Raw genomic sequence first — 25,424 nt, forward strand, 5'->3', positions numbered from 1 at the left:
ATCCCACATCGTGTTTTTCATTCCTTCTCCCCTGCTCACGCTGTTGCCAGCAGAGCAGGGGAGAACGGATGAGAGCCGGCTTCAGCACGACATGCAGGGGAACAGCGCTTACAGTAGCACTACTTCCCCAGCGGCCACCCATGCACACGGAGGACAGTGTGCACAATTCTCCGTGTGCACGTGTGTGGCACGTTTTGCGGCCCGTGTGTCCGGGTGAGAACAGACATGTCTGCGTGTTTTGCATACGGACACACAGTCCGTAAAAACACGCTGACATGTGCATAGACCCATTCATTTGAAAGGGTCTACGTGTGTCATTGTCTCCGGTACGTGAGAAAACAGTCACCACAAGTACCGGAAACACTAACATGTGAAACCGCCCTAAGTCCCAATTATCTGCATCAAAATAAAATTTAAAAAAAGTCCTTAAAAGGTGGACAACTCCTTTAGTGAGGACTGGTGTAGAGAAAAGTCAATCAAATATACTGGAAAAGGAAGCAAAAACCTAACTAGTGGCTGATCAGTAACATACATACCTCTGATGACACACAGATTTTAAAAGCTCTGAGAACAAATGAAGCAGTGTCATTGTCCCCTTCTCCCCTGAAGAAGCTGGTATAACCAGCGAAACACTTTGGGTTTGGGACAGAGATTGATAAACATAGGAATAGACATATGTCTGATAGACATAGGAATGAATACTGGCGTGTGGTAACCTGAAGCTCTTACACCTTACACTGTCAAGTATCATGGACAGTTGGTATTGCCAAATTAGCAACTATATGCAAGTATGCCCCCGAGAGATTAAGGAGGCCCTGTCAGTTTGCTTTTTTAACTGGTGCAAATGCCGCTGCTCTCCTGAATCTGGTGATGTTTTCTTTACTTCCTCTCTGTTCCTGAATTATGGCCTCTTTCCCAGTATATAAATCAAGTGTTTTCAATCAAGCGGGCTTGATCATAAGTGCTTTTTTTGTAGGTGTCTTCATGAGGACCACGCCCCCTTGGCTAAAAAATTAGATTTATATACAGGGAAGAGAGGACCATACCTCTCAGTACTGGGGAGGCGCAGGAAAAAAAAAAAGAAAAACAACGCCGGATTCAGGAGAACAGCAGCATTTACATAAGATAAGTATATGTACTGTATATATATATATATATATATATATATATATGCATATATATATATATATATATATATATATATATGCATATATATACATATATATACACATACACACATACACATATGTACATATATTTATATTTTTATCTCAAGTGACAGGTCTTCTTTTAAATGTTTTTGGCTTATTTGAGTAAATTTATACAAGTTATATTTTATTAACAGCTGATACAAGTAAAACAGTTGTGCAGCATGAAAAAGGGCTTTTGTCTACCTCACGGAAGAACAGTAACTGTGTCTCTATGAAGATCATTACCTCACTGATTATTTCAGTTGCCCGTTTGGCTCTGATCATATCTGGGATGTCTGCGCTGAACTCCATGCCTTTCCCTTTAATATTTTCAAAGTCTTTCCGATACTCTTTCTTTAAAAAATAAAAATAAAAACCACTCAGAAACACGTGACATACACAACGCACAAAATCACACCTTCATATAACACAGACCTCGTTTAAGATTTGTGACGCATTTTTCACCCTGATTAAGTCTGGAGTATCTTCCAGAACTGACAGACCCTTGCCTTTGATTCCTTCTTCTAAGTCCTTCCTGTATTCTCTCTAATAATGGAAATAAAGACAATATGCTATGTACAGGAATAGATAGATAGATAGATAGATAGATAGATAGATAGATAGATAGATAGATAGATAGATAGATAGATAGATAGATAATAGATATTATATAGATAGATAAATAGATAGATATTATATAGATAGATAATACATAGATATTATTATTATTATTTATTGTTATAGCGCCATTTATTCCATGGCGCTTTACATGTGAGGAGGGGTATACATAATAAAAACAGGTACAATAATCTTAAACAATACAAGTCATAACTGGTACAGGAGGAATGAGGACCCTGCCCGCGAGGGCTCACAATCTACAAGGGATGGGTGAGAATACAGTAGGTGAGGGTAGAGATGGTCATGCAGCGGTTTGGTCAATCGGTGGTAGCTGCAGGTTGTAGGCTTGTCGGAAGAGGTGGGTCTTCAGGTTCTTTTTGAAGGTTTCGATGGTAGGCGAGAGTCTGATGTGTTGTGGTAGAGGGTTCCAGAGTAGGGGTGATACGCGAGAGAAATCTTGTATACGATTGTGGGAAGAGGAGATAAGAGGGGAGTAGAGTAGGAGATCTTGTGAGTAGAGTAGGAGATCTTGTGAGGATCGGAGGTTGCGGGTAGGTAAGTACCGGGAGACGAGGTCACAGATGTATGGAGGAGACAGGTTGTGGATGGCTTTGTACGTCATGGTTAGGGATATTAGGTAGATGATAGATAGATGGATAATAGATGGGTAGAAAGATAGATAGATAGATAGATAACAGATAGATAGATAGATAGATAATAGATGATAGATAAATAATAGATAGATAAATAGATATTATATAGATAGATAATATATAGATATATAGATAGATGGATAATACATAGATATATAATAGATAGATGATAAATAGATAATAGATAGATAGATGATAGATAATAGATAGATAGATAGATAGATAATAGATAGATAATAGATAGATAGATAGATAGATAATTAGATAGATAGATAATAGATAGATAATAGATAGATAGATAGATAGATAATAGATAGATAGATAGATAGATAGATAGATAGATAATAGATAGATAATAGAAAGATAGATAGATATTATATAGATAGATAAATAGATAGATATTATATAGATAGATAATACATAGATATTAGGTAGATGATAGATAGATGGATAATAGATGGGTAGAAAGATAGATAGATAGATAGATAGATAGATAGATAGATAGATAGATAACAGATAGATAGATAGATAGATAATAGATGATAGATAATAGATGATAGATAAATGATAGATAAATAGATATTATATAGATGGATAATATATAGATATATAGATAGATGGATAATACATAGATATATAATAGATAGATAGATAGATATAGCCCCCAACCTGGACCTGCCCCATCCACCTCCCCTATGCCATGGCCTATAGCCCCCACAATGGACCTGCCCCATCCACCTCCCCTATGCCATGGACTATAGCCCCCAACCTGAACCTGCCCCATCCACCTCCCCTATGCCATGGACTATAGCCCCCAACCTGGATCTGCCCCATCCACCTCCCCCACAGCTCCTACCCAACATCCCCACAGTCCCTATCCCTATTGCCTCTATACACTTGCTTTGGCAAAACTGATGTGTATTTGGTCCTGCCAATAAAGCTTCTTTGAATCTTGAATCTAGATAGATAGATACATAGATAGATAATAGATGGGTAGATAGATAGATAGATAGATAGATAGATAGATAGATAGATAGATAGATAGATAGATGATAAATAGATAATAGATAGATGATAGATAATAGATAGATAGATAGATAGATAGATAGATAGATAGATAGATAGATGATAGATAGATAGATAGATAGATAGATAGATAGATGATAGATAGATAGATAGATAGATAGATAGATAGATAGATAGATAGATAGATAGATAGATAGATAGATTAGTAGTGCAGAATATATATTACGGATGCTGGACTGTAGATATTCCATTATAGTAGATGGAGTTATGACTCCTACCTCGCTGACCAGGGTCATAGCATGTTTTGCTTGCAGGAATGTTGGGGTGAGGTCTAGGTCCACTGAAGCTTTTCCCTTGATTGCCTCCTCAAATTCTTTCCGATATAATTTCTGATAATTAAGAAAGCATAAATGGGATGTTGCAGTTTTACCGGTTAGCTGGTTATCAGCTATGAAAAGCACTAAATAGTAAAGAAATAGACAAAAAAATGAACAACACTAATGATAAAAGGGGCTGAAAACAAAGCTGTTTTCTCCTCATCCACAGGCTGTGTGGCACCAGCTCCATTCATCTAAATAGTGCTGCAATACCAGACACAACCTATGTACAGGTGTAGCGCTGTTTCCAATAGAAGATATGCTGAAGGGCATCACCTGTCCAGAAATCCTGACAGTAATCCTTCTGCAATCATTCCACTAACCTCGCTCTGAATTTTTTGAGCCTCCTTTGAAACGTTGTACAACGGAGTGTCCACAAATTCAAGCATGGACCTTCCCTTGGATTTTTCATACTCCTCTTTATACTTGACCTAAAGAGTAACATAAAATGATGAATGATATGTCGTCATAAAAGCGAAGTACACCTTGTTTGAAGGACGGGTCCTTAGAAGGACTTAAAATTAGGAATGATGTACATTTTCTGGAGTGGTTGGGTTCATTGTCGTGTTGCAGGTCCCAAAGGACATTGTTCCAGAATTCTTGTGGCTTGTTAAGCTACAACTTTGAAAACTTTAGTTGTGCAGCCATGTTGTTTGTAGAGAGACGATGACTTCTCCTGGCAACCCTTGTAAACAAGCCATAGTAGTATTTTTCTAATCATGAACTTGAAGGTTTAACATACTAGCTAAGGCCTTTAGAGTCTGAGCTGCAGCTCTTGTGTTTTTTGCAATTACTCTGAGCGCTGCAATATTTTATCTTGGGGTAAATTTGCTAATACGTCTACTCCTGGGTAGATTGTCATCTGTCTTGAATGCTTTTCACTTCTGTATAATCTGTCCCGCTGTAGAATGATGGACATCAAATTGTTTCGAAATTGCCTAACCCAATCCATATTGATGGGCGGTAACTATTCCTTTTTTAAGATCATTGCAGGGGTCTTTCCTCCTTGGAATTGTGATAACACCCGCCTGATTTTACATTTTACAACTTTTCAAAGGGTTTTTCTTTCGTAAACACTTTGATTAATTGGGGACTAAGTTTTATTTTCAAGACTTTCAAGACATATTTTTCAAGACTTTTAGACTTTTTAAAACTACATTTTTTCATTATCTTGTATTATGGATAGTACTTGCCTGACTTTGCAGTACAGCATTCTCTTTATGATGAATCTGTTCTGCTGTATCCAAGGCAAAATGATAATTCCCCTTATTTTCCTCAAATTGTTTCTTATAGACTTTCTGAAAGACAGAGAACATGTGAATTAGACCTATTGTAAAAAGCTCAAATGATCCATTAGAGCAAACCTCTATATAAACATTGTAATTTATAAGCAAATAAAATCAGATTCCAGACTTCTGTTTTCCCCCATTTCCATTAAATAAGGTCCCCTATAAATGTCAGATAACAGTTGCCTAAACCCGCCAATGTCTCACACACAGTCAGAATGAGCATTCCAGTGTCAATGGTTTGGCCAACACTTATAATAATGTATATAGGGGATTTCACTATTCATATTTTGTGTAATTAATATTACCTAAAGTGGCTTCAAATGAGGACCCAAAGAGACATAAAACTGTAATGTCTCACAAATCCCTTACATGCATGTTTTCTATCAATTTAAAACTTTACGAAAGTCAGATGTTTGACATATAAGGTTCGTTATGTAGAGTTTTAGGGTACACTGAAAGTAACGCATTTTTGGTCTACGTGTTCCCTATGTGCACAATGGATAGTCTCCTCATACTGGCATGCCAGGCCAGGCATGTCACTCTCCACAACGGTGTTTCTCAACTCCGGTCCTCAAGACCCACCAACAGGTCATGTTTTCAGGATTTCCTTAGTATTGCACAGGTGTTAATTTCATCACCTGCTCAAGCAATAATTCCATCACCTGTGCAAAACTAAGGAAATCCTGAAAACATGACCTGTTGGTGGGTCTTGAGGACCGGAGTTGAGAAACGCTGCTCCACAAGGAGAAAACTTACCTCTTGGATCACAACGGATAGCACATGGACCAATGTTAGCCTTATTTCCTAGTGCTCATCATGAGTAATTTTTGAATACAGACCCCAGGACCTTTCAGGGGAAAATGAACAAGTCTAGTCCAAATTGTATGAAAAGAAGGAAGACCCTGCACACGTCCGCTGTACACACTGAGCCAGTCACATCAACAAACCGTAGGCGGCTGCACAACCGCAACCAGCTATATTACTCTCTGAAATATACTTTGAAGACCAATAACCTCCAGGAACCATAGCGGTAGAGGAGACTAGTCCGGTGCCGCCCCTAGCCGGGTATTCACAATGTAGATGCAACAGATTGACAGGTCTATTCCTTGCGTATACTATATGGTTTCCAGCTGGATCTTCAAAGTATATTTTCTCCAAAGTGCCACAGCATTTCAGACAATGATATACCTGGCTGATATCGTGCAGCCAGGCTGTGATTTATGCTACACACAGTTGGGGCAGTATGAATTTACTGACAGGTTCCCTTTAAGGAGAATAAGTACTTTTACAGAGTTCCATCAACGGATGTATAGTATGTGTCACTTTCATTCAAAGATGCAATAAAAACATGACTTTTATTGATTTTCATTAGAAAGTTGTCTAAATTTAAATTTTCTAGAATGAACCTATATTATCCCAATATCTAAACAGGATTTCTAATATTGCAACCCTTCCGCAATTAGCCAAGAACGTTCAACCTATTCGTGAGCCTATGCTTTTGTTCTCTAGATCATGGCTGCAGTCCATGAATATATACAGTACTTTTCAGGCACGTTCATTTCATTTTCTTTCATACAGATATCAATCAAGATACTAAAAAACACACATATACTGTAGCCTCCTAAAAAGGTTTCGCCTATACAGGCTTCCTCAGGGGGAAGTTGCTCCAGGTAATGTAGTCTGACGATACATTTGTGGCCTCAATGGTAATAATCCTACTACACCGGGTCATAGGATGGTGTTAGTGAGAATATAATGACTATTCTAGAGAAAAAAATGATTAGTCGGTATTACATTATGGATGGTAAAGATTGTTTAATAAAATGATGAATTTAGAGAATGTGAGGAATCAACCCATCTGCTTACATTGCTTTGTAGCTTGGTGGCCTTTAGAGCATGTTCCAGATGAAGCAAGTTGGGAAGATCTACGGATGTGTCTTGCATGGTGTGCTTGTCTTTCTTATACTTGACCTGGAAAACAAGGAAAAAAGTTAATTTGCATTTGGCTCTGAACAATTTTGGGAGTAAAAAACCTTTTGCTGGGATACATTATATTGTAGGATGTGACACTTGTCATATATGACACAAGTTTATTGAGAGATTTTGGAAAAATAAGGATAAAAAAAAGCTAAAAATAATATTGTACGAGGGATGGATAGATTTTGGAAATTAATTATGAATTGTTCCTACTCATTATTCCTCGTTGCTGGGCTTCTCCAGGAATCCTCATCAATACTTCTGCTTGCCAGAAAGTAAAAAACAATGATGGAAACTTTTATACTGTAAATAGTATCAATATTACTATAGTTTCTATTGAATCATGGGACCCGCAGGTCGCCCACAGTAATAATTAACGTGTGTATTCTGTATGCTGATAGATGCATTCACATACGGTATAATGGGGTCGTATGGCTATGACTTCATATTAACTGGTTCATAATTCAGCAACGCAGTTTTGGAGGAAACAGAAGAGAATAAAATATCAAGAGAATCATTATACAGAGTAATAAAAAGTTTGCGTGAGGACACTTTTTGGCCGGACTGTGAAGGTACTTGGTGGAAAAATGAGTCATCAGACTTTTGAGTGGTTCTTTCCTGCCATGTAGAAAAGTAGAAATAATATACTGGAAATTGTATATATGACTTTGTACTAAAATAAAAAAATGATGGCAGGACAAGGAGAGTGCACTTCAGTGTAGTAAATGGATTATTGACATTTTATTAAGAGGGTGCAAGTTGCTTTTGTTGTGCTTTTACAAAAAGAAGCTGCCGCTAGCTGGCTGACAAGCCTCATTTTTCTCCTGCATCTGTACAATACAGAAAGAAATGTTCAGTCTGCGATTTGAGCTCCTACCGGCCCCAAGTGTCCCCTTACATTAGTTGGCTTTTTTTAGCCTTATGAAAAAAATAGTGTAAAGTAGCAAAAAAACTCTACCAACATCATCTTCTCCCCCAAGAATACCCTGCAGGAGCTCCTGCATGCAGTTTTAGTTTACAGTCAGGTGGTACATGGAAGCTTCATTTGCCACAGTGGTCATGTGACGTATTTCTGGCATCATGGCTTCCATTGATGATTGGCTGCAGGAGTGATATCGCTGAAAACTTTGAGGGCAAGCAAGGTTTCTGCTCTTTATTGCTGGGGGAGAAGATGGAATCTGTATAGTTAAATCTGTCCTCTTGTCCTACCTGCTGTGGTTTATATAATCCTAGCATGGTTCCCATAGTCTAAAATGAATCAATTATATGTGTTTTGAGTAAAAACTTTTTTTTTGCTAAGAGGGGTTAGAATGGCATAAAAAAGTGATACTCACATCTCTGAACCCTTGTTGCTCTATTTCCAATGTTTTCCAGCTCCTTGCCAGTCTCTATTTCCCGCAGCCTCTTAACACAGGAAATAAGTTCTCGGCCAATCCCTGACATGGGCGTGTCACAGCTTCGACCAATGACAGGCTAAGCAGTCATTTCCTGGGTGTTACCAGGGAGCAGGAAGTAGTAATCAGTGAGGCGCCAGGAAGTGTCAGCACAGGAGCTGATCAGGATCAGTTACGTATCCCTTTTTTTGATTTTTTCCAGCACTACCTTGACAACCCCTTTAATGATTCAGAAGCTACATTTTGCTAATTCTAAAACATTTGCCCAGAGTTTTACTTTAAGAACCTACGAGCCAGGTGTCGTTACACTGCACAATTCACAACGCCTGGTACTTTACATTGAATTTATTACAATAATCTTTTTGTAATTTTTATGGTGATTCTAGTTTGGCCAAAATACAGTACAACATCTCATACAATATAGTCATGAAATGGTTAAGAAAGCATCCACTTTATCAAAAGTAAATAATCCCAAAACCTAACGTAACAGCGGAATTTAGTTACATTTAAAATTATGCAAAAATAATCTACAATGAATTAACGAACCAAAAATACATACATCACTCGCCAAGGCTGATGCAGCTTGAGCCTGCCTGAAGACCGCGCTATCCAAGGGGTTGTAACAAGATTTCTTACCCTTCATTTCTTCAAACTGTTCCTTGTATTTTACCTAAAAGAAAAAAATATATATTTGTGTGTGCCCAATATGTTTTTACAATACGCCACTGAAATACCCGCTATTAAAAAGCAGCAAAATCTATCAGAACAGAAAGCTTAGGATGATCAGCAGTAATTTTCTGCCACCAGACTATAAACTTTTTTTTTTAAATGGCCACTGTTGAAACAATGAATTTATGATAATCTAATGACCAATGTAAAATTGCAACTAAAAAGTACTTTATTTGTCCGAAATGATGTTTTCAGCCCCCCAAAAATTACTCTGAAGCAGAGTCCACTAGGAGTTTCCAATCTGTGTAATTTGCTGTCTACTGCCTGTTGTCAAGGGTAATCCATCTCTAGCAGCAGAGACATCAAGATGAATTGCTGGAGGCAGGGGAGGGTCATTGTCGTTCTACTCTAAGTGGAAGGTGGGTTTTTGTATGTCTACAGGAAGTGGGTCTTTGTCTCTCTACAGGAAGTGAGGGCTGGTCTTTGTCTCTACAGGAAGTGAGGGCTGGTCTTTGTCTCTACAGGAAGTGAGGGCAGGTCTCTGTGTCCCTACAGGAAGTGAGGGCAGGTTTTTGTCACTCTACAGGAAGTAAGGGCTGGTCTTTGTCTCTCAACAGGAAGTGAGGGCTGGTCTTTGTCTCTCAACAGGAAGTGAGGGCTGGTCTGTGTCTCTCTACAGGAAGTGAGGGCTGGTCTTTGTCTCTACAGGAAGTGAGGGCTGGTCTTTGTCTCTACAGGAAGTGAGGGCTGGTCTTTGTCCCTCAACAGGAAGTGAGGGCTGGTCTTTGTCTCAACAGGAAGTGAGGGCTGGTCTTTGTCTCAACAGGAAGTGAGGGCTGGTCTTTGTCTCTCTACAGGAAGTGAGGGCTGGTCTTTGTCTCTCTACAGGAAGTGAGGGCTGGTCTTTGTCTCTCTACAGGAAGTGAGGGCAGGTCTTTGTCTCTCTACAGGAAGTGAGGGCTGGTCTTTATCTCTACAGGAAGTGATGGCAGGCTTTTGTCACTCTACAGGAAGTAAGGGCTGGTCTTTATCTCTCTACAGAAAGTGAGGGCAGGTTTTTGTCACTCTACAGGAAGTGAGGGCTGGTCTTTATCTCTCTACAGGAAGTGAGGGCAGGTCTTTGTCTCTCTACAGGAAAGTGAGGGCAGGTCTTTGTCTCTATGCTCCGGCTCTCCTGTCTGTCAATTCGCATACAAGAATATGTATTATTAAAACACAGAAGTACCACAGAATATCACGGATTATATATCCATACTCATATAACACAATTTTATAGTGATTTCAGGTACTCTGTGTAGAGATGTGTGATTACCACCACCATAAGGACTAAGACAGCCCAAACACCATGACCATAGACTTCACCAGAGATTACCACCACATCAGGAATTTTAATCATAAAATTAGTTTTTATTTGCAAAATTCAAGTGACAACATTACATAAAATATAAAATCAATTATCAGTACGCACCACAGGACATCAGGATATAATATAATAGCAGCAAAACCCAAAACCATATAGATCCCACCTCAAAACATATATTTTTATGTGTACAAAATTGTACCGTATATCATGTACAGTATATAGACCGTTAAAGTGCAGAAATAATTATTATGAATCTGTACAACTAAAATCTATGTGAAAAAAATATATATGTGAAAATTAAAATCAATAACCTACATATTTAACTATGATATTTGTGTGCTACAAAGATTAATCGTATGGGAGTTGTCTATATATACAAAAGAATATATATAAAAAAGTAATGTATTTAAAAATATTTATATAAAAATATAATGTGAAAAAATAAAGAGATATATATAAAGTGAATAAAAAACTATATATGCAAATATGATGTGCCAAAGAGACAATAAATATATATATACTCTGTTTATACTCTGTATGCACCAGTAGATAGCTATATGCTGCAAACATAAAAGAAAGTGCCACGTGCCAAATAAAACCCAGCTGCCTATTATCACACAAAGTGCTTGCGCACTCAAATGAACCCAAAAGATCAAACTAAAGTGCTAAGTGCTGTGCTTATGTAAATATATATGTGCCAAAGAACTTGCTGTGCATATAGCACCATATATTTGCGTGGCAACTGGACTGCAGGATATACAAGTGAATATTGAGGGGATTAAAAAATATTTATATCATTTCTCATACCTTGGGTAGCTTTAGTCCTGTGGGAACGCACCCCGACGCGCGTTTCGGAAGTATTCCTTCGTCAGGGGGTGTTATGTGTAAGTACGGAAGGAGGTTATATACTAGCGTTCAATCTATTCCTCGCGCCACTGGTACCGCCGGCGCATGCGCAGTCAGGAGGATCCGGGGAACTGACGTCACGCACCCACGTGACCGGACGTACGGGACATGGACCCGACGTTGCCAAGGACACTGGGACGCGACAACAGACCCCGGAACACAGACCACACATGCGCTCCACCAGGGGCGCCAGTATAGAAGATCCCGCATACATAAGATTGTCTAAACTGACCAGAGTGGGTATCCGCAAATTTGGTCAAGAGATAGGGGGAATTTATATATATGCGCACTTACATTCTGCTACTAGATAAAACATTAGCAGAACGCATTTGAATATAATGTGTCTAGGAATATAATAGTTGTATCGGATACATTGTATGTGCACATCTAGGTGCAACTACTATGATGTAATGTTAATAGCACACTTTTAATCAGGTGTAAGGACATATCCGGGACAAGCCTATTTTCATATATTAGTGTGTCCTATCTAGATCATGTCCCTAGATAACAACTACCATATATATACCACAGAGATTCCATGTTGCATAACAATCAATCTCCAGAGCACAGAGTCACATTAGTGGCATATTATTACTCCCATAATCTTCAAATAGTTAGTATGTACCACTGCACATAGTGTGATATAATTACGTATATTTATCATAGAGATATATATTACAAATAAATATATCTATCCTATACATCATCTCTACCAGACTTAAATAATAATTTAGAATAAATATACAGTGGATCCTAAATATGTCCAACTCTTCTCAATAGAGGCAGATGACTTCATCCGGATCCACGTATCAGAAGAAATACTCAGACGTCCCACAACAGTTTATACAGGATATAAGGTAAGTACAATCTAAAATAAATAAAAATAATATTAAAATCCGCACTCTGTAAATAAAACAATTATATAAAAATATATAAAACACTGGTGTCTCTTTAAAACCTACATCATAAAAAAGGCGCAAAACGCAAGTTTTCGTTTAGGCCCATTGGTGATACTGTATTCAAAACCCAGATCCATCTTGTTTCTTTTTTGGATAGCGGTATTGTAATGGGTCCACCACGTTCACCATTTTCAATCATGTCGATACCAATTACTTTAAACAATGAGGAATCACAATTGTGGTGGACCTTAAAATGTTTCGGAATTGTTTTCAGAAGTGTGGGATCTACCACTTCTTTTGCTGCTTCAATCCCCAAAACATGCTCACGGACTCGTGTTTTTAGCTGCCTTGTAGTCATGCCCACGTATATCAAGGAGCAAGGACAAGTGGCATAGTAGATAACTGCCCTCGAAGTGCAAGTTATACTATGCCTAATTGAAAAAATATTAGTACCATCTGAGCTACCAAATGTCTGCTCTCTTGCTACGTTAGGGCATGCCACACATTTACCACATGGCCTACACCCTGGAGTCCGTTTAGCATTATCTAGAAATTATGGATGAGTCTGGTTATGGACGTAATGGCTTTTCACTAGGCAATCTTTTAAGTTTCTTGCTCTCCTATAAGTGATGGTAGGTCCATCACCAACATATTGTGATAAAACAGGGTCCGCTTTCAAGATTCCCCATGATTTACTCAGTTGGGACCTTACCATTTCACTTTGCCCATGATATTTAGTGATATACCTTACCACTTGATTTGTCTTGGCTGGTTTCGTTCCATAAAGTGCTTGGTGCCGCGAGATATTCTTAGCCCGATTATAGCCCTTTTTCACTGAACGTCGGCTGTATCCACGTTCTAAAAATCTATCCCTTAGCTCTGAGGCCTGTTTTTCAAATTCTGTATCCTCAGAACAAATTCTCCTCAAACGCAGGAATTGACCAATAGGGATAGAGTTGATCATTGTAGGGGGGTGTGCCGATGTCGCATGTAGGAGTGCATTCACAGCTGTTTCTTTACGAAACATCCTAGTCTCCAAACAGTTTTCCATATTCCTATGGACACTAACATCCAGGAATTCCATCAACCCTGCCAGATGAAAAATACGTCATCAATGAAACGCACCCATAATGGGATGCGATCCATTGATGACTCAGGCCCTAACATCAGAAGGTCCCTCTCCGTACATCCCATTATGGGTGCGTTTCATTGATGACGTATTTTTCATCTGGCAGGGTTCAGTTGAATCCCTGGAGGATTTTATGTCAGGCCTAAATCAGAATTCTCGGAATCTAAAGTTAACGTATAAAACAAACAGACAGTTTTCCATATTCCTATGGACACTAACATCCAGGAATTCCATCATGTTTTTGTCATATTTATACGTTAACTTTAGATTCCGAGAATTCTGATTTAGGCCTGACATAAAATCCTCCAGGGATTCAACTGAACCCTGCCAGATGAAAAATACGTCATCAATGAAACGCACCCATAATGGGATGTACGGAGAGGGACCTTCTGATGTTAGGGCCTGAGTCATCAATGGATCGCATCCCATTATGGGTGCGTTTCATTGATGACGTATTTTTCATCTGGCAGGGTTGATGGAATTCCTGGATGTTAGTGTCCATAGGAATATGGAAAACTGTTTGGAGACTAGGATGTTTCGTAAAGAAACAGCTGTGAATGCACTCCTACATGCGACATCGGCACACCCCCCTACAATGATCAACTCTATCCCTATTGGTCAATTCCTGCGTTTGAGGAGAATTTGTTCTGAGGATACAGAATTTGAAAAACAGGCCTCAGAGCTAAGGGATAGATTTTTAGAACGTGGATACAGCCGACGTTCAGTGAAAAAGGGCTATAATCGGGCTAAGAATATCTCGCGGCACCAAGCACTTTATGGAACGAAACCAGCCAAGACAAATCAAGTGGTAAGGTATATCACTAAATATCATGGGCAAAGTGAAATGGTAAGGTCCCAACTGAGTAAATCATGGGGAATCTTGAAAGCGGACCCTGTTTTATCACAATATGTTGGTGATGGACCTACCATCACTTATAGGAGAGCAAGAAACTTAAAAGATTGCCTAGTGAAAAGCCATTACGTCCATAACCAGACTCATCCATCATTTCTAGATAATGCTAAACGGACTCCAGGGTGTAGGCCATGTGGTAAATGTGTGGCATGCCCTAACGTAGCAAGAGAGCAGACATTTGGTAGCTCAGATGGTACTAATATTTTTTCAATTAGGCATAGTATAACTTGCACTTCGAGGGCAGTTATCTACTATGCCACTTGTCCTTGCTCCTTGATATACGTGGGCATGACTACAAGGCAGCTAAAAACACGAGTCCGTGAGCATGTTTTGGGGATTGAAGCAGCAAAAGAAGTGGTAGATCCCACACTTCTGAAAACAATTCCGAAACATTTTAAGGTCCACCACAATTGTGATTCCTCATTGTTTAAAGTAATTGGTATCGACATGATTGAAAATGGTGAACGTGGTGGACCCATTACAATACCGCTATCCAAAAAAGAAACAAGATGGATCTGGGTTTTGAATACAGTATCACCAATGGGCCTAAACGAAAACTTGCGTTTTGCGCCTTTTTTATGATGTAGGTTTTAAAGAGACACCAGTGTTTTATATATTTTTATATAATTGTTTTATTTACAGAGTGCGGATTTTAATATTATTTTTATTTATTTTAGATTGTACTTACCTTATATCCTGTATAAACTGTTGTGGGACGTCTGAGTATTTCTTCTGATACGTGGATCCGGATGAAGTCATCTGCCTCTATTGAGAAGAGTTGGACATATTTAGGATCCACTGTATATTTATTCTAAATTATTATTTAAGTCTGGTAGAGATGATGTATAGGATAGATATATTTATTTGTAATATATATCTTTATGATAAATATACGTAATTATATCACACTATGTGCAGTGGTACATACTAACTATTTGAAGATTATGGGAGTAATAATATGCCACTAATGTGACTCTGTGCTCTGGAGATTGATTGTTATGCAACATGGAATCTCTGTGGTATATATATGGTAGTTGTTATCTAGGGACATGATCTAGATAGGACACACTAATATATGAAAATAGGCTTGTCCCGGATATGTCCTTCCACCTGATTAAAAGTGTGCTATTAACATTACATCATAGTAGTTGCACCTAGACAGTGGCGTAGGAAGGGGGGGGGCGGGGGGGGCGGTCCGCCCCGGGCGGCACAATGCAGGGGGCGGCCGGCGCTGCAGAAGAAAAAAAAAAAAAAAAAAAAAGACGCCCCTTTAAATTTTCGGGCGGCGCCGTCCGCCGCCACGACCAAGGCCAGCTCCCCCCACCACCGGACCCCGCCCCCCGCTCTATACTCACCTCTCCTGGTTCCTGCGGCGCCGGCAGCTGCAGCGTCCTCTGACTCTGCGACGTCTCAGAGCAGAGGGCGCGATGACGTCACTACTGTGCGCGCCGCTCTGCCTCTCTGTCCTGAGCGTCGCAGAGCCGGAGAGACGCTGACTGCACCGGACCTACGCTAGGAACGGGAGAGGTGAGGATTTTACTTTTTTTTTTTTTCTTTCTGTCTTTCTGTCTGGGGCTGGGGCAATGCTGGACACACTGGGGCAATACTGGAGACCATGGGGCAGATTGCTGGACACACTGGGGCAGTACTGGAGACCATGGGGCAGAATGCTGGACACACTGGGGCAATACAGGAGACCATGGGGCAGATTGCTGGACACACTGGGGCAATACATGAGACCATGGGGCAGATTGCTGGACACACTGGGGCAATACAGGAGACCATGTGGCAGAATGCTGGACACACTGGGGCAATACAGGAGACCATGGGGCAGATTGCTGGACACACTGGGGCAATACTGGAGACCATGGGGCAGAATGCTGGACACACTGGGGCAATACAGGAGACCATGTGGCAGAATGCTGGACACACTGGGGAAATACTGGAGACCATGGGGCAGAATGCTGGACACACTGGGGCAATACAGGAGACTATGGGGCAGATTGCTGGACACACTGAATACTGGAGACCATGGGGCAGATTTCAGGACACATTGAGGCAATGCTGGAGACCCTGGGCAGACTTCTGGACATACTGGGGCAATACTGGAGACCATGGGGCAGATTGCTGGACACACCGGGGCAATACTGGAGACCATGGGGCAGAATGCTGGACACACTGGGGCAATACAGGAGACCATGGGGCAGATTGCTGGATACACCGGGGCAATACTGGAGACCATGGGGCAGAATGCTGGACACACTGGGGCAATACAAGAGACCATGGGGCAGATTGCTGGACACACTGGGGCAATACTGGAGACCCTGGGGCAGATTTCTGGACACATTGAGGCAATGCTGGAGACCCTGGGGCAGACTTCTGGACACACTGGGGCAATGCTGGACACTGGGGCAGATTGCTGGACACACTGGGGGTAATATGCTGGACACACTGGGGGTAATATGCTGGACACACTGGGGCAGACTGCTGGACACACTGGGGAAAGGCTGGACACTGGGGCAGATTGCTGGACACACTGGGGGCAGTGCTGGACATACTGGGGCAGATTGCTGGACACACTGGGGGTAATATGCTGGACACACTGGGGCAGATTGCTGGACAACATGGGGGTAATATGCTGGACACACTGGGGCAGATTGCTGGACAACATGGGGGTAATATGCTGGACACACTGGGGGCAGGACTTGAGGCATGGGCAGAATGTAGATACGGGGCATGATTGGAGACACGGGGCAGGATTGGATCATGGGGCAGGACGGATACGATGGAGGCTGGTGGGGCAGGATGTGGAGATCATATGGGGTAGAATGGATACTCATGAGGGCAGGATGCGAGAACATATGGCTGGAGCCAGGAATGAGAAACGGGGCCAGGGTGGGGAATATTATTACCATAGGGGCTAATTAAGGGATATTATTACTGCAATGATGTATTTATTTTATTTTTTGAGTATACTGTTTTAAATGGGGGGGCGGTCCTGTTACTGTGCAGAGTGACACTATATCACCTTTTTTTCTTCATGTGATGTAATGTAGAAGTTGTGAAAAATTAAGTAATGTGTTCTGCAAGCGGAGCTCGAGATAACTGTGTTATTTCCTGCAGAAACGAGTCCTGGCTGGAAGGAATGATGGCGGTCTGTGCTGGCTGAAAGATGAAGGACTTCACCTAGAGACGTCACTGGTGAGTCAGTGTTACCTATACACTGACAATATACACTGTATACTATATAGAGGTCCTGTGTATAATGTCACCAGTGATCTCTGTATTACCTCTACACAGACACTGCATACTAAGTACAGATCTCCTGTGAATACTGGCACTTATGGTGATAGTATTGTGGGTTTTTTTTTATTACTGATCAGTATTGTAGTATTCAGTCACTATGTGGTGGTAATATGTGGTCTGGAAATGGTGTTGTGGTATTTGTCCCTTGTATGTAGTATTATTCGGTCACTATGTGGCCTGGTCATGGTGTGGTGGTATTAAGTCACAGGTGTGGCATGTGGGGGTGACACCATTAGGCCCAGTTTAAGTTCTACAAAACAGGAAAACCGTTTTTGGTAACCTTTGTGTGTATTGAGCCGGGGGGGGGGGGGGGCGCCAAACTCGGGAACAGCCCCGGGCGGCAAAAGCTCTAGCTACGCCTCTGCACCTAGATGTGCACATACAATGTATCCGATACAACTATTATATTCCTAGACACATTATATTCAAATGCGTTCTGCTAATGTTTTATCTAGTAGCAGAATGTAAGTGCGCATATATATAAATTCCCCCTATCTCTTGACCAAATTTGCGGATACCCACTCTGGTCAGTTTAGACAATCTTATGTATGCGGGATCTTCTATACTGGCGCCCCTGGTGGAGCGCATGTGTGGTCTGTGTTCCGGGGTCTGTTGTCGCGTCCCAGTGTCCTTGGCAACGTCGGGTCCATGTCCCGTACGTCCGGTCACGTGGGTGCGTGACATCAGTTCCCCGGATCCTCCTGACTGCGCATGCGCCGGCGGTACCAGTGGCGCGAGGAATAGATTGAACGCTAGTATATAACCTCCTTCCGTACTTACACATAACACCCCCTGACGAAGGAATACTTCCGAAACGCGCGTCGGGGTGCGTTCCCACAGGACTAAAGCTACCCAAGGTATGAGAAATGATATAAATATTTTTTAATCCCCTCAATATTCACTTGTATATCCTGCAGTCCAGTTGCCACGCAAATATATGGTGCTATATGCACAGCAAGTTCTTTGGCACATATATATTTACATAAGCACAGCACTTAGCACTTTAGTTTGATCTCTTGGGTTCATTTGAGTGCGCAAGCACTTTGTGTGATAATAGGCAGCTGGGTTTTATTTGGCACGTGGCACTTTCTTTTATGTTTGCAGCATATAGCTATCTACTGGTGCATACAGAGTATAAACAGAGTATATATATATATTTATTGTCTCTTTGGCACATCATATTTGCATATATAGTTTTTTATTCACTTTATATATATCTCTTTATTTTTTCACATTATATTTTTATATAAATATTTTTAAATACATTACTTTTTTATATATATTCTTTTGTATATATAGACAACTCACATACGATTAATCTTTGTAGCACACAAATATCATAGTTAAATATGTAGGTTATTGATTTTAATTTTCACATATATATTTTTTTCACATAGATTTTAGTTGTACAGATTCATAATAATTATTTCTGCACTTTAACGGTCTATATACTGTACATGATATACGGTACAATTTTGTACACATAAAAATATATGTTTTGAGGTGGGATCTATATGGTTTTGGGTTTTGCTGCTATTATATTATATCCTGATGTCCTGTGGTGCGTACTGATAATTGATTTTTATATTTTATGTAATGTTGTCACTTGAATTTTGCAAATAAAAACTAATTTTAGCATACAAGAATAGCAGAGAGACAAAAGTTCACTTTGGGGCATGCAATCCATTGGAAAGGCAAGAATAATGCATGCTGGGAACCAAGGTAAAGAAGTTCCAGCACCAATTGCGCTGTCTGAATATTTATAAAAGCAAACTACCCATATCAAAACAATTGACGTTAGAGAGCATGTAGTGAGAAACATCCAGCGTTATGCTTTTCTCCAGATTGTGTGTGAAATGAAGGAAATGCATTAGCAAACTTTTTGGAACATGGAATCACAATTCACATTAAATAAGTTGGATAGTGTGGAACGCCTGGATGAGATTTACCTGACTGGTGATTTTTGATACTTCTTTTGCATGTTCAAAGTCTGGTCTTCCTAAAACCATAGGTTCTTTACTCAGCTCACCTTTGGCTTTCCTATAATCCACCTGTATCAAATAGAGAACAAGTAATGATAATCTCATTAGATAATACTAAATATTCAGGAAGAAATTATCCCATTACAGGCAGGGTTACATAATACAACAAATGCTTTGTAATTTGTCATCATGCAGAATTGGACAATAAACTGTGCCATACTGTTTCATTCTTGGTAGGCAGTGTGGCTTCAACCAAATTCACAGAGTTCAGCTAAGTGTGAATATGTTTTGGAGAGAAGGAAAGAAGCTCCTTCCAGACACCCCGCAGACAAGTGACCGGGCATGTTAAAATTCAACATGCGCAATCCGTTTCTCCTACGACATCTTCCAAATTAACTTTGAATATTTCATACACATTAAATACCTAAAAGAATATATGGCAGTTATTACATTGCTTATGATCTTTGATATCTCTGTAGCCTTCTGTATGTCTGGTCTGTCCAGAACTTCAGTATATTTGTGGATGTCCTGTGCACCTTTCTTATAACTCACCTGAAAGAAATAAAAATACCATCATCTAATAATCCAAGCAGCAGTCAAAAATGTAGAGGAACCTGATCAGTTTTTGATTTCTACACCTTACCGGAATGTATTTTTATTTAGCTTACTTATATATAGCGCCATCATATTCCACAGCACTTTACAGACATTATCATCACTGTCCCCATTGGGGCTCACAATCTAAATTCCCTATCATAATCTTTGGAGTGTGGAAGGAAACTGGAGAACCTGGAGAAAACCCACACAAAGACAGGGAGAACATACACACTCCTTTCAGACGTTGTCCTTGGTAGGATTTGAACCCTATGCTGCCCATGTTATTGAGTATCACTTTGGGCAAAATTGAAGCCTGCACACGAGACCAACGTTGGCCAGACATGTCTATATCGCTGGGAATCAGCCAACCATCTAATGTGTTTGAGGGACTCCCGACTCTCCTCGGACGGATGGTGTCGGCGCAGAGAAGGATCGGCAATTTGGAATTAATCACTTGTTTATTTTGTATCTGTAGTAGATAAATTAAAGTATAATTAGTGACGATAGCAGTTGAGTTTTACATTTGGATTAATCAGTATTCCCATACCATCATATTGTAAAAGCTAAAAACTTCGTAAAGAAGGCACATGGACCCATTCCAGCGCTTTTCAAAAATTACTATTCTTTCTTTACACCAAGCATAATAGAAGTGCTATAAACAATTGTAACAGTCGTAGCAATCCACGGAACACATACTGTATATGTTGAACACTGACGAGCTGTAGACCCCCAGGACAATCAAAGGTGTGTCCACGTGCCAACCCTTCGGCACCAGGTCTCCATAATGCTCTCTGTGCCCGCAGCTTCTGTGCTTTCTTCCACGGATCGTTACTTATTGGATTGTCCGGAGGATCTGCAGCTAGCATGTAATCGAGAGGTGTCAGTACCTGTTCCGTGGACTGCCACTATTGTTACAATTCTTTATACTATTTCTACTATATTACTTGGTGTAAAAAAAGAATAATAGCAATGTTAGGAAAGCACGTGTGCGAATGGGTCCTTGTGCCTCCTCCATGCAGATTTTCGCTTCTGTTGGAGATAAGACATTTCTCGCAGAAGATCGGACCAATACATTGACGTTCTGACAAACTCAGCTCTCTTATGTTTATGGAGAAGTCGGGAAAAATAAAGTGTGTAATGACTGTAAAGCAGGATCGGAGAGGGTAATGCACCTCACAAGGACTATTTTTTTTTGTATCCTTTGACATCCTAGCAATCCTGAAAAAAAAATCCAATTGTGTTTTTATGGGCAGCATTCATTTAGGACATCCATAAAATCCATTAATTTCTAAGGTTAAAGGTTTTTGGATGGAGCTGCTCACGTTTGGATACAAAACTATAAAATAAAAATAATACTGGAATTTTGCATTCTCATAAAGAAAAAAAAAAACCGATACACTATTGCATGCATAGATCATGACTATTGGGCTATAAAATTATGTATGAACACATGACCACTGCAGCCAATCACTGCCCTTAGGGATGATGTCACATGACATGGTATGATTACAGCTGAAGCCAGTGATTGTCTGCAGTGGTTATGTGACGGTGCAGCACATCATCTCTCCAGAAATAAAGACTTGAGCTGAAGCGGAGGGGGATATGTTTTTTATATTTTTTTTTTTTTTTTTTTAGTTTATAAACGTTTCTGCACATCAGTCATTTCTTAAACTCTCGGGCAGCTTCTTTAAGCCGACCTGATGTCTACCTCCGCAACGGACGATTGCCATTGCACTGTAAATACTGTTCTTGCAGAAATATCTTTTCCTTTTATTCTTGTATTAATTGCATTCTCGTTTGCTCGGTAACTCTCACCTTGATGTAACCTCTAATTAGATATATAAATATCGCAGACACTTCACCATCCTCTTTCTGGCGGAGAGAGATAGCTGTAAAAATAGCCCAATGCAATTTCTTTAATTCATGCTGATCCCTTCGCAGTCAGTGCTAACACCTCCTCACATCTGACTCCATGAGCGGATGTGCAGGATCATACACGTATAATGAATTCCCTGCTAGAACTCATTCACATCGTCACCACATGTTCAGTGCAGCACAATATACAAGACCTGCATTGTACAAGCAACCGGGCCCCTAGAGCCTCAGGAGCCCAAAGGGACCCCCGTCAGTGAGTAGAAGAGATCCATAAACGACAAGTTCAGGGTCCTGTCCCAGAAGCTCCAAGTTACCACTAGATATAGTAGAAAGGTCTGTGAACACCCAAACCTTCACTTACCATATACACCAGGAATATTCACCCAGTGAAAAACACATATCACGCAGTATACATTTTATATAACATGGAAGCTGATGGGTGGTGCACTGCAAAAATAATATTTGAGGCTGAACAAATTTATAATTATAACTATTTTCAACTTTGCAGCACCTATGGAGGTCACGTTTGTGTGCAAGTTGGCACTCTCGCTGTATTTTTGTCAGTATCTGAAGCTAAAATCAGGTGTGGCTCCAAAATATTAATTAGGCATATTATATGGATATAAAGAATCTTCATTAAATTCAGTTAGTTCATTCAATCCCATTGGTCCTTGATGTATAACATCCAGCCCCTCACCCCAGTGTATAACATCCAGCCCCTCCCCCTCAGTGTATAACATGCAGCCCCTCCCCCAGTATATAACATCCAGCCCCTCACCCCAGTGTATAACATCCAGCCCCTCCCCCTACTGTATAACATCCAGCCCCTCACCCCAGTGTATAACATCCAGCCCCTCCCCCTACTGTGTAACATCCAGCCCCTCACCCCTGGTGTATAATATCCAGCCCCTCCCCCAAGTGTATAACATCCAGCCTCTCACCCCAGTGTATAACATCCAGCCCCTCTTCCTACTGTATAACATCCAGCCCCTCACCCCAGTGTATAACATCCAGCCCCTACCCCTACTGTATAACATCCAGCCCCTCACCCCTGGTGTTTAACATCCAGCCTCTCCCCCAAGTGTATAACATCCAGCTTCTCGCCCCCAGTGTATAACAACCAGCCCCTCACCACCAGTGTATAACATCCAGCCCCTCACCCCAGTGTATAACATCCAACCCCTCCCCAGTATATAACATCCAGCCCCTCCCCCTACTGTATAACATCCAGCCCCTCAACCCCAGTGTATAACATCCAGCCCCTCCCCCTACTGTATAACATCCAGCCCCTCACCCCCAGTGTATAACATCCAGCCCCTCCCCCTACTGTGTAACATCCAGCCACTCACCCCTGGTGTATAACATCCAGCCCCTCCCCCAAGTGTATAACATCCAGCCTCTCGCCCACAGTGTATAACAACCAGCCCCTCACCAACAGTGTATAATATCCAGCCTCTCACCCCAGTGTATAACATCCAGCCCCTCTTCCTACTGTATAACATCCAGCCCCTCACCCCAGTGTATAACATCCAGCCCCTACCCCTACTGTATAACATCCAGCCCCTCACCCCTGGTGTTTAACATCCAGCCTCTCCCCCAAGTGTATAACATCCAGCTTCTCGCCCCCAGTGTATAACAACCAGCCCCTCACCACCAGTGTATAACATCCAGCCCCTCACCCCAGTGTATAACATCCTGCCTCTCGCCCCTAGTGTATAACAACCAGCCCCTCACCACCAGTGTATAACATCCAGCCCCTCACCCCAGTGTATAACATCCAGCCCCTCCCCAGTATATAACATCCAGCCCCTCCCCCTACTGTATAACATCCAGCCCCTCACCCCCAGTGTATAACATCCAGCCCCTCCCCCTACTGTATAACACCCAGCCCCTCACCCCTGGTGTATAACATCCAGCCCCTCACCCCAGTGTATAACATCCAGCCCCTCACCCTCAGTGTATAAAATCCAGCCTCTCACCCCCAGTGTATAACATCCAGCCCCACCCCAGTGTATAACATCCAGACCCTCACCCTAGTGTATAACATCCAGCCCCTCCCCCTACTGTATAATATCCAGACCCTCTACCCCAGTGTGCAACATCCAGCTTTTGGCCCCAAGTATATAACCTCTGGCCCCTCGCCCCGTGTATTCATCTGGCCCCTCGCTCCTGGTATGTAACATCCAGTCCCTCGCCCCAATGTATAACATCCAGCCCCTCGCCCCCATTGTATAACATCCAGCCCCTCGCCCCCAGTGTATAACATCCAGCCCCTCGCCCCCAGTGTATAACATCTGTCCCCTCACCCCAGTGTATAACATTCAGCCCCTCACCCCCAATGTATGACACTTGGCCCCTCGCTCCCTGTGTATAACATCCGACCCCTCACCTCTGATATGTAACATCCGGCCCCTTGACCATGGTGTATAAAATCTGACCCCTCTTCCCCGGTGTACAACCTCCAACCCCTCGCCCCCAATGTATAACACCCAGCTCCTCACCCACAGTGTATAACAGGGGTGTCAAACTGCATTCCTCGAGGGCTGCAAACAGGACATGTTTTCAGGATTTCCTTGTACTGCACAGGTGATAATTTAATCACCTACACAAATAATGATTTGGTGATTAAATTATCACCTGTGCAGTACAAGGAAATCCTGAAAACATGACCTGTTTGCAGCCCTCGAGGAATGCAGTATGACACCCCTGGTGTATAACATCTGGCCCCTTGCTCCCTGTGTATAACATCCGACCCCTCGACCCTGGTATGTAACATCAGGCCCCTTGCCCCCGGTATATAAAATCTGGCCCTTCAACCCCAGTATATAACCTTCGACCCCTCGCCCCCGATGTATAACATCCAGCCCTTTGCCCCAGTGTAAAATATCCAACCCCTCACCCCCTGTGTATAACATCTGATCCCTCACACCTGGTATGTAACATCCGGCCCCTTGCCCTCGGTGTATAAAATCTGGTCCCTCATACCCGGTATATAACCTCCGGCCCCTCGCCCCCTGATGTATAACATCCAGCCCCTTGCCCCCAGTGTATAACATCCGACCCCTCGCTCCTGGTATGTAACATTCAGCCCTTTGCCACTGGTATATAAAATCTGGTCCCTCATCCCCAGTTTACAACCTCCGACCCCTTGCCACCCGATGTATAATATCTCGCCTCTCACCCCCAGTGTATAACCTCCAACCCATCTCCCCCCAATGTATAACATTCAGCCCCTTGCTCCCAATGTATAACCTCTGACTC

At 41.5% G+C, this 25,424-nt stretch overlaps 1 protein-coding gene across 6 annotated transcripts in view; it reads right to left on the bottom strand.

The window, feature by feature from the left end:
• NEBL (nebulette) overlaps positions 1–25,424 on the bottom strand; it is a 227,040-nt gene that overhangs the window by 33,450 nt on the left and 168,166 nt on the right. For 4 of the 6 annotated variants that reach the window (XM_069729538.1, XM_069729536.1, XM_069729535.1 and 1 more), the window contains 9 exons: positions 20,142–20,243; positions 19,659–19,760; positions 9,084–9,194; positions 7,020–7,124; positions 5,058–5,162; positions 4,188–4,295; positions 3,766–3,876; positions 1,626–1,736; positions 1,437–1,544 (listed from right to left, as the gene is read on the bottom strand). The exons of the other annotated variants lie outside the window; for them this stretch is intronic. In XM_069729538.1, the coding sequence (XP_069585639.1) occupies positions 1,437–1,544; positions 1,626–1,736; positions 3,766–3,876; positions 4,188–4,295; positions 5,058–5,162; positions 7,020–7,124; positions 9,084–9,194; positions 19,659–19,760; positions 20,142–20,243 (963 nt within the window). The remainder of the gene's footprint in view (positions 1–1,436; positions 1,545–1,625; positions 1,737–3,765; positions 3,877–4,187; positions 4,296–5,057; positions 5,163–7,019; positions 7,125–9,083; positions 9,195–19,658; positions 19,761–20,141; positions 20,244–25,424) is intronic. 6 annotated transcript variants of the gene reach the window in all.

Source organism: Ranitomeya imitator, chromosome 6 (assembly GCF_032444005.1).
Source record: "Ranitomeya imitator isolate aRanImi1 chromosome 6, aRanImi1.pri, whole genome shotgun sequence".
In the NCBI taxonomy this organism is placed as follows: domain Eukaryota; kingdom Metazoa; phylum Chordata; class Amphibia; order Anura; family Dendrobatidae; genus Ranitomeya; species Ranitomeya imitator.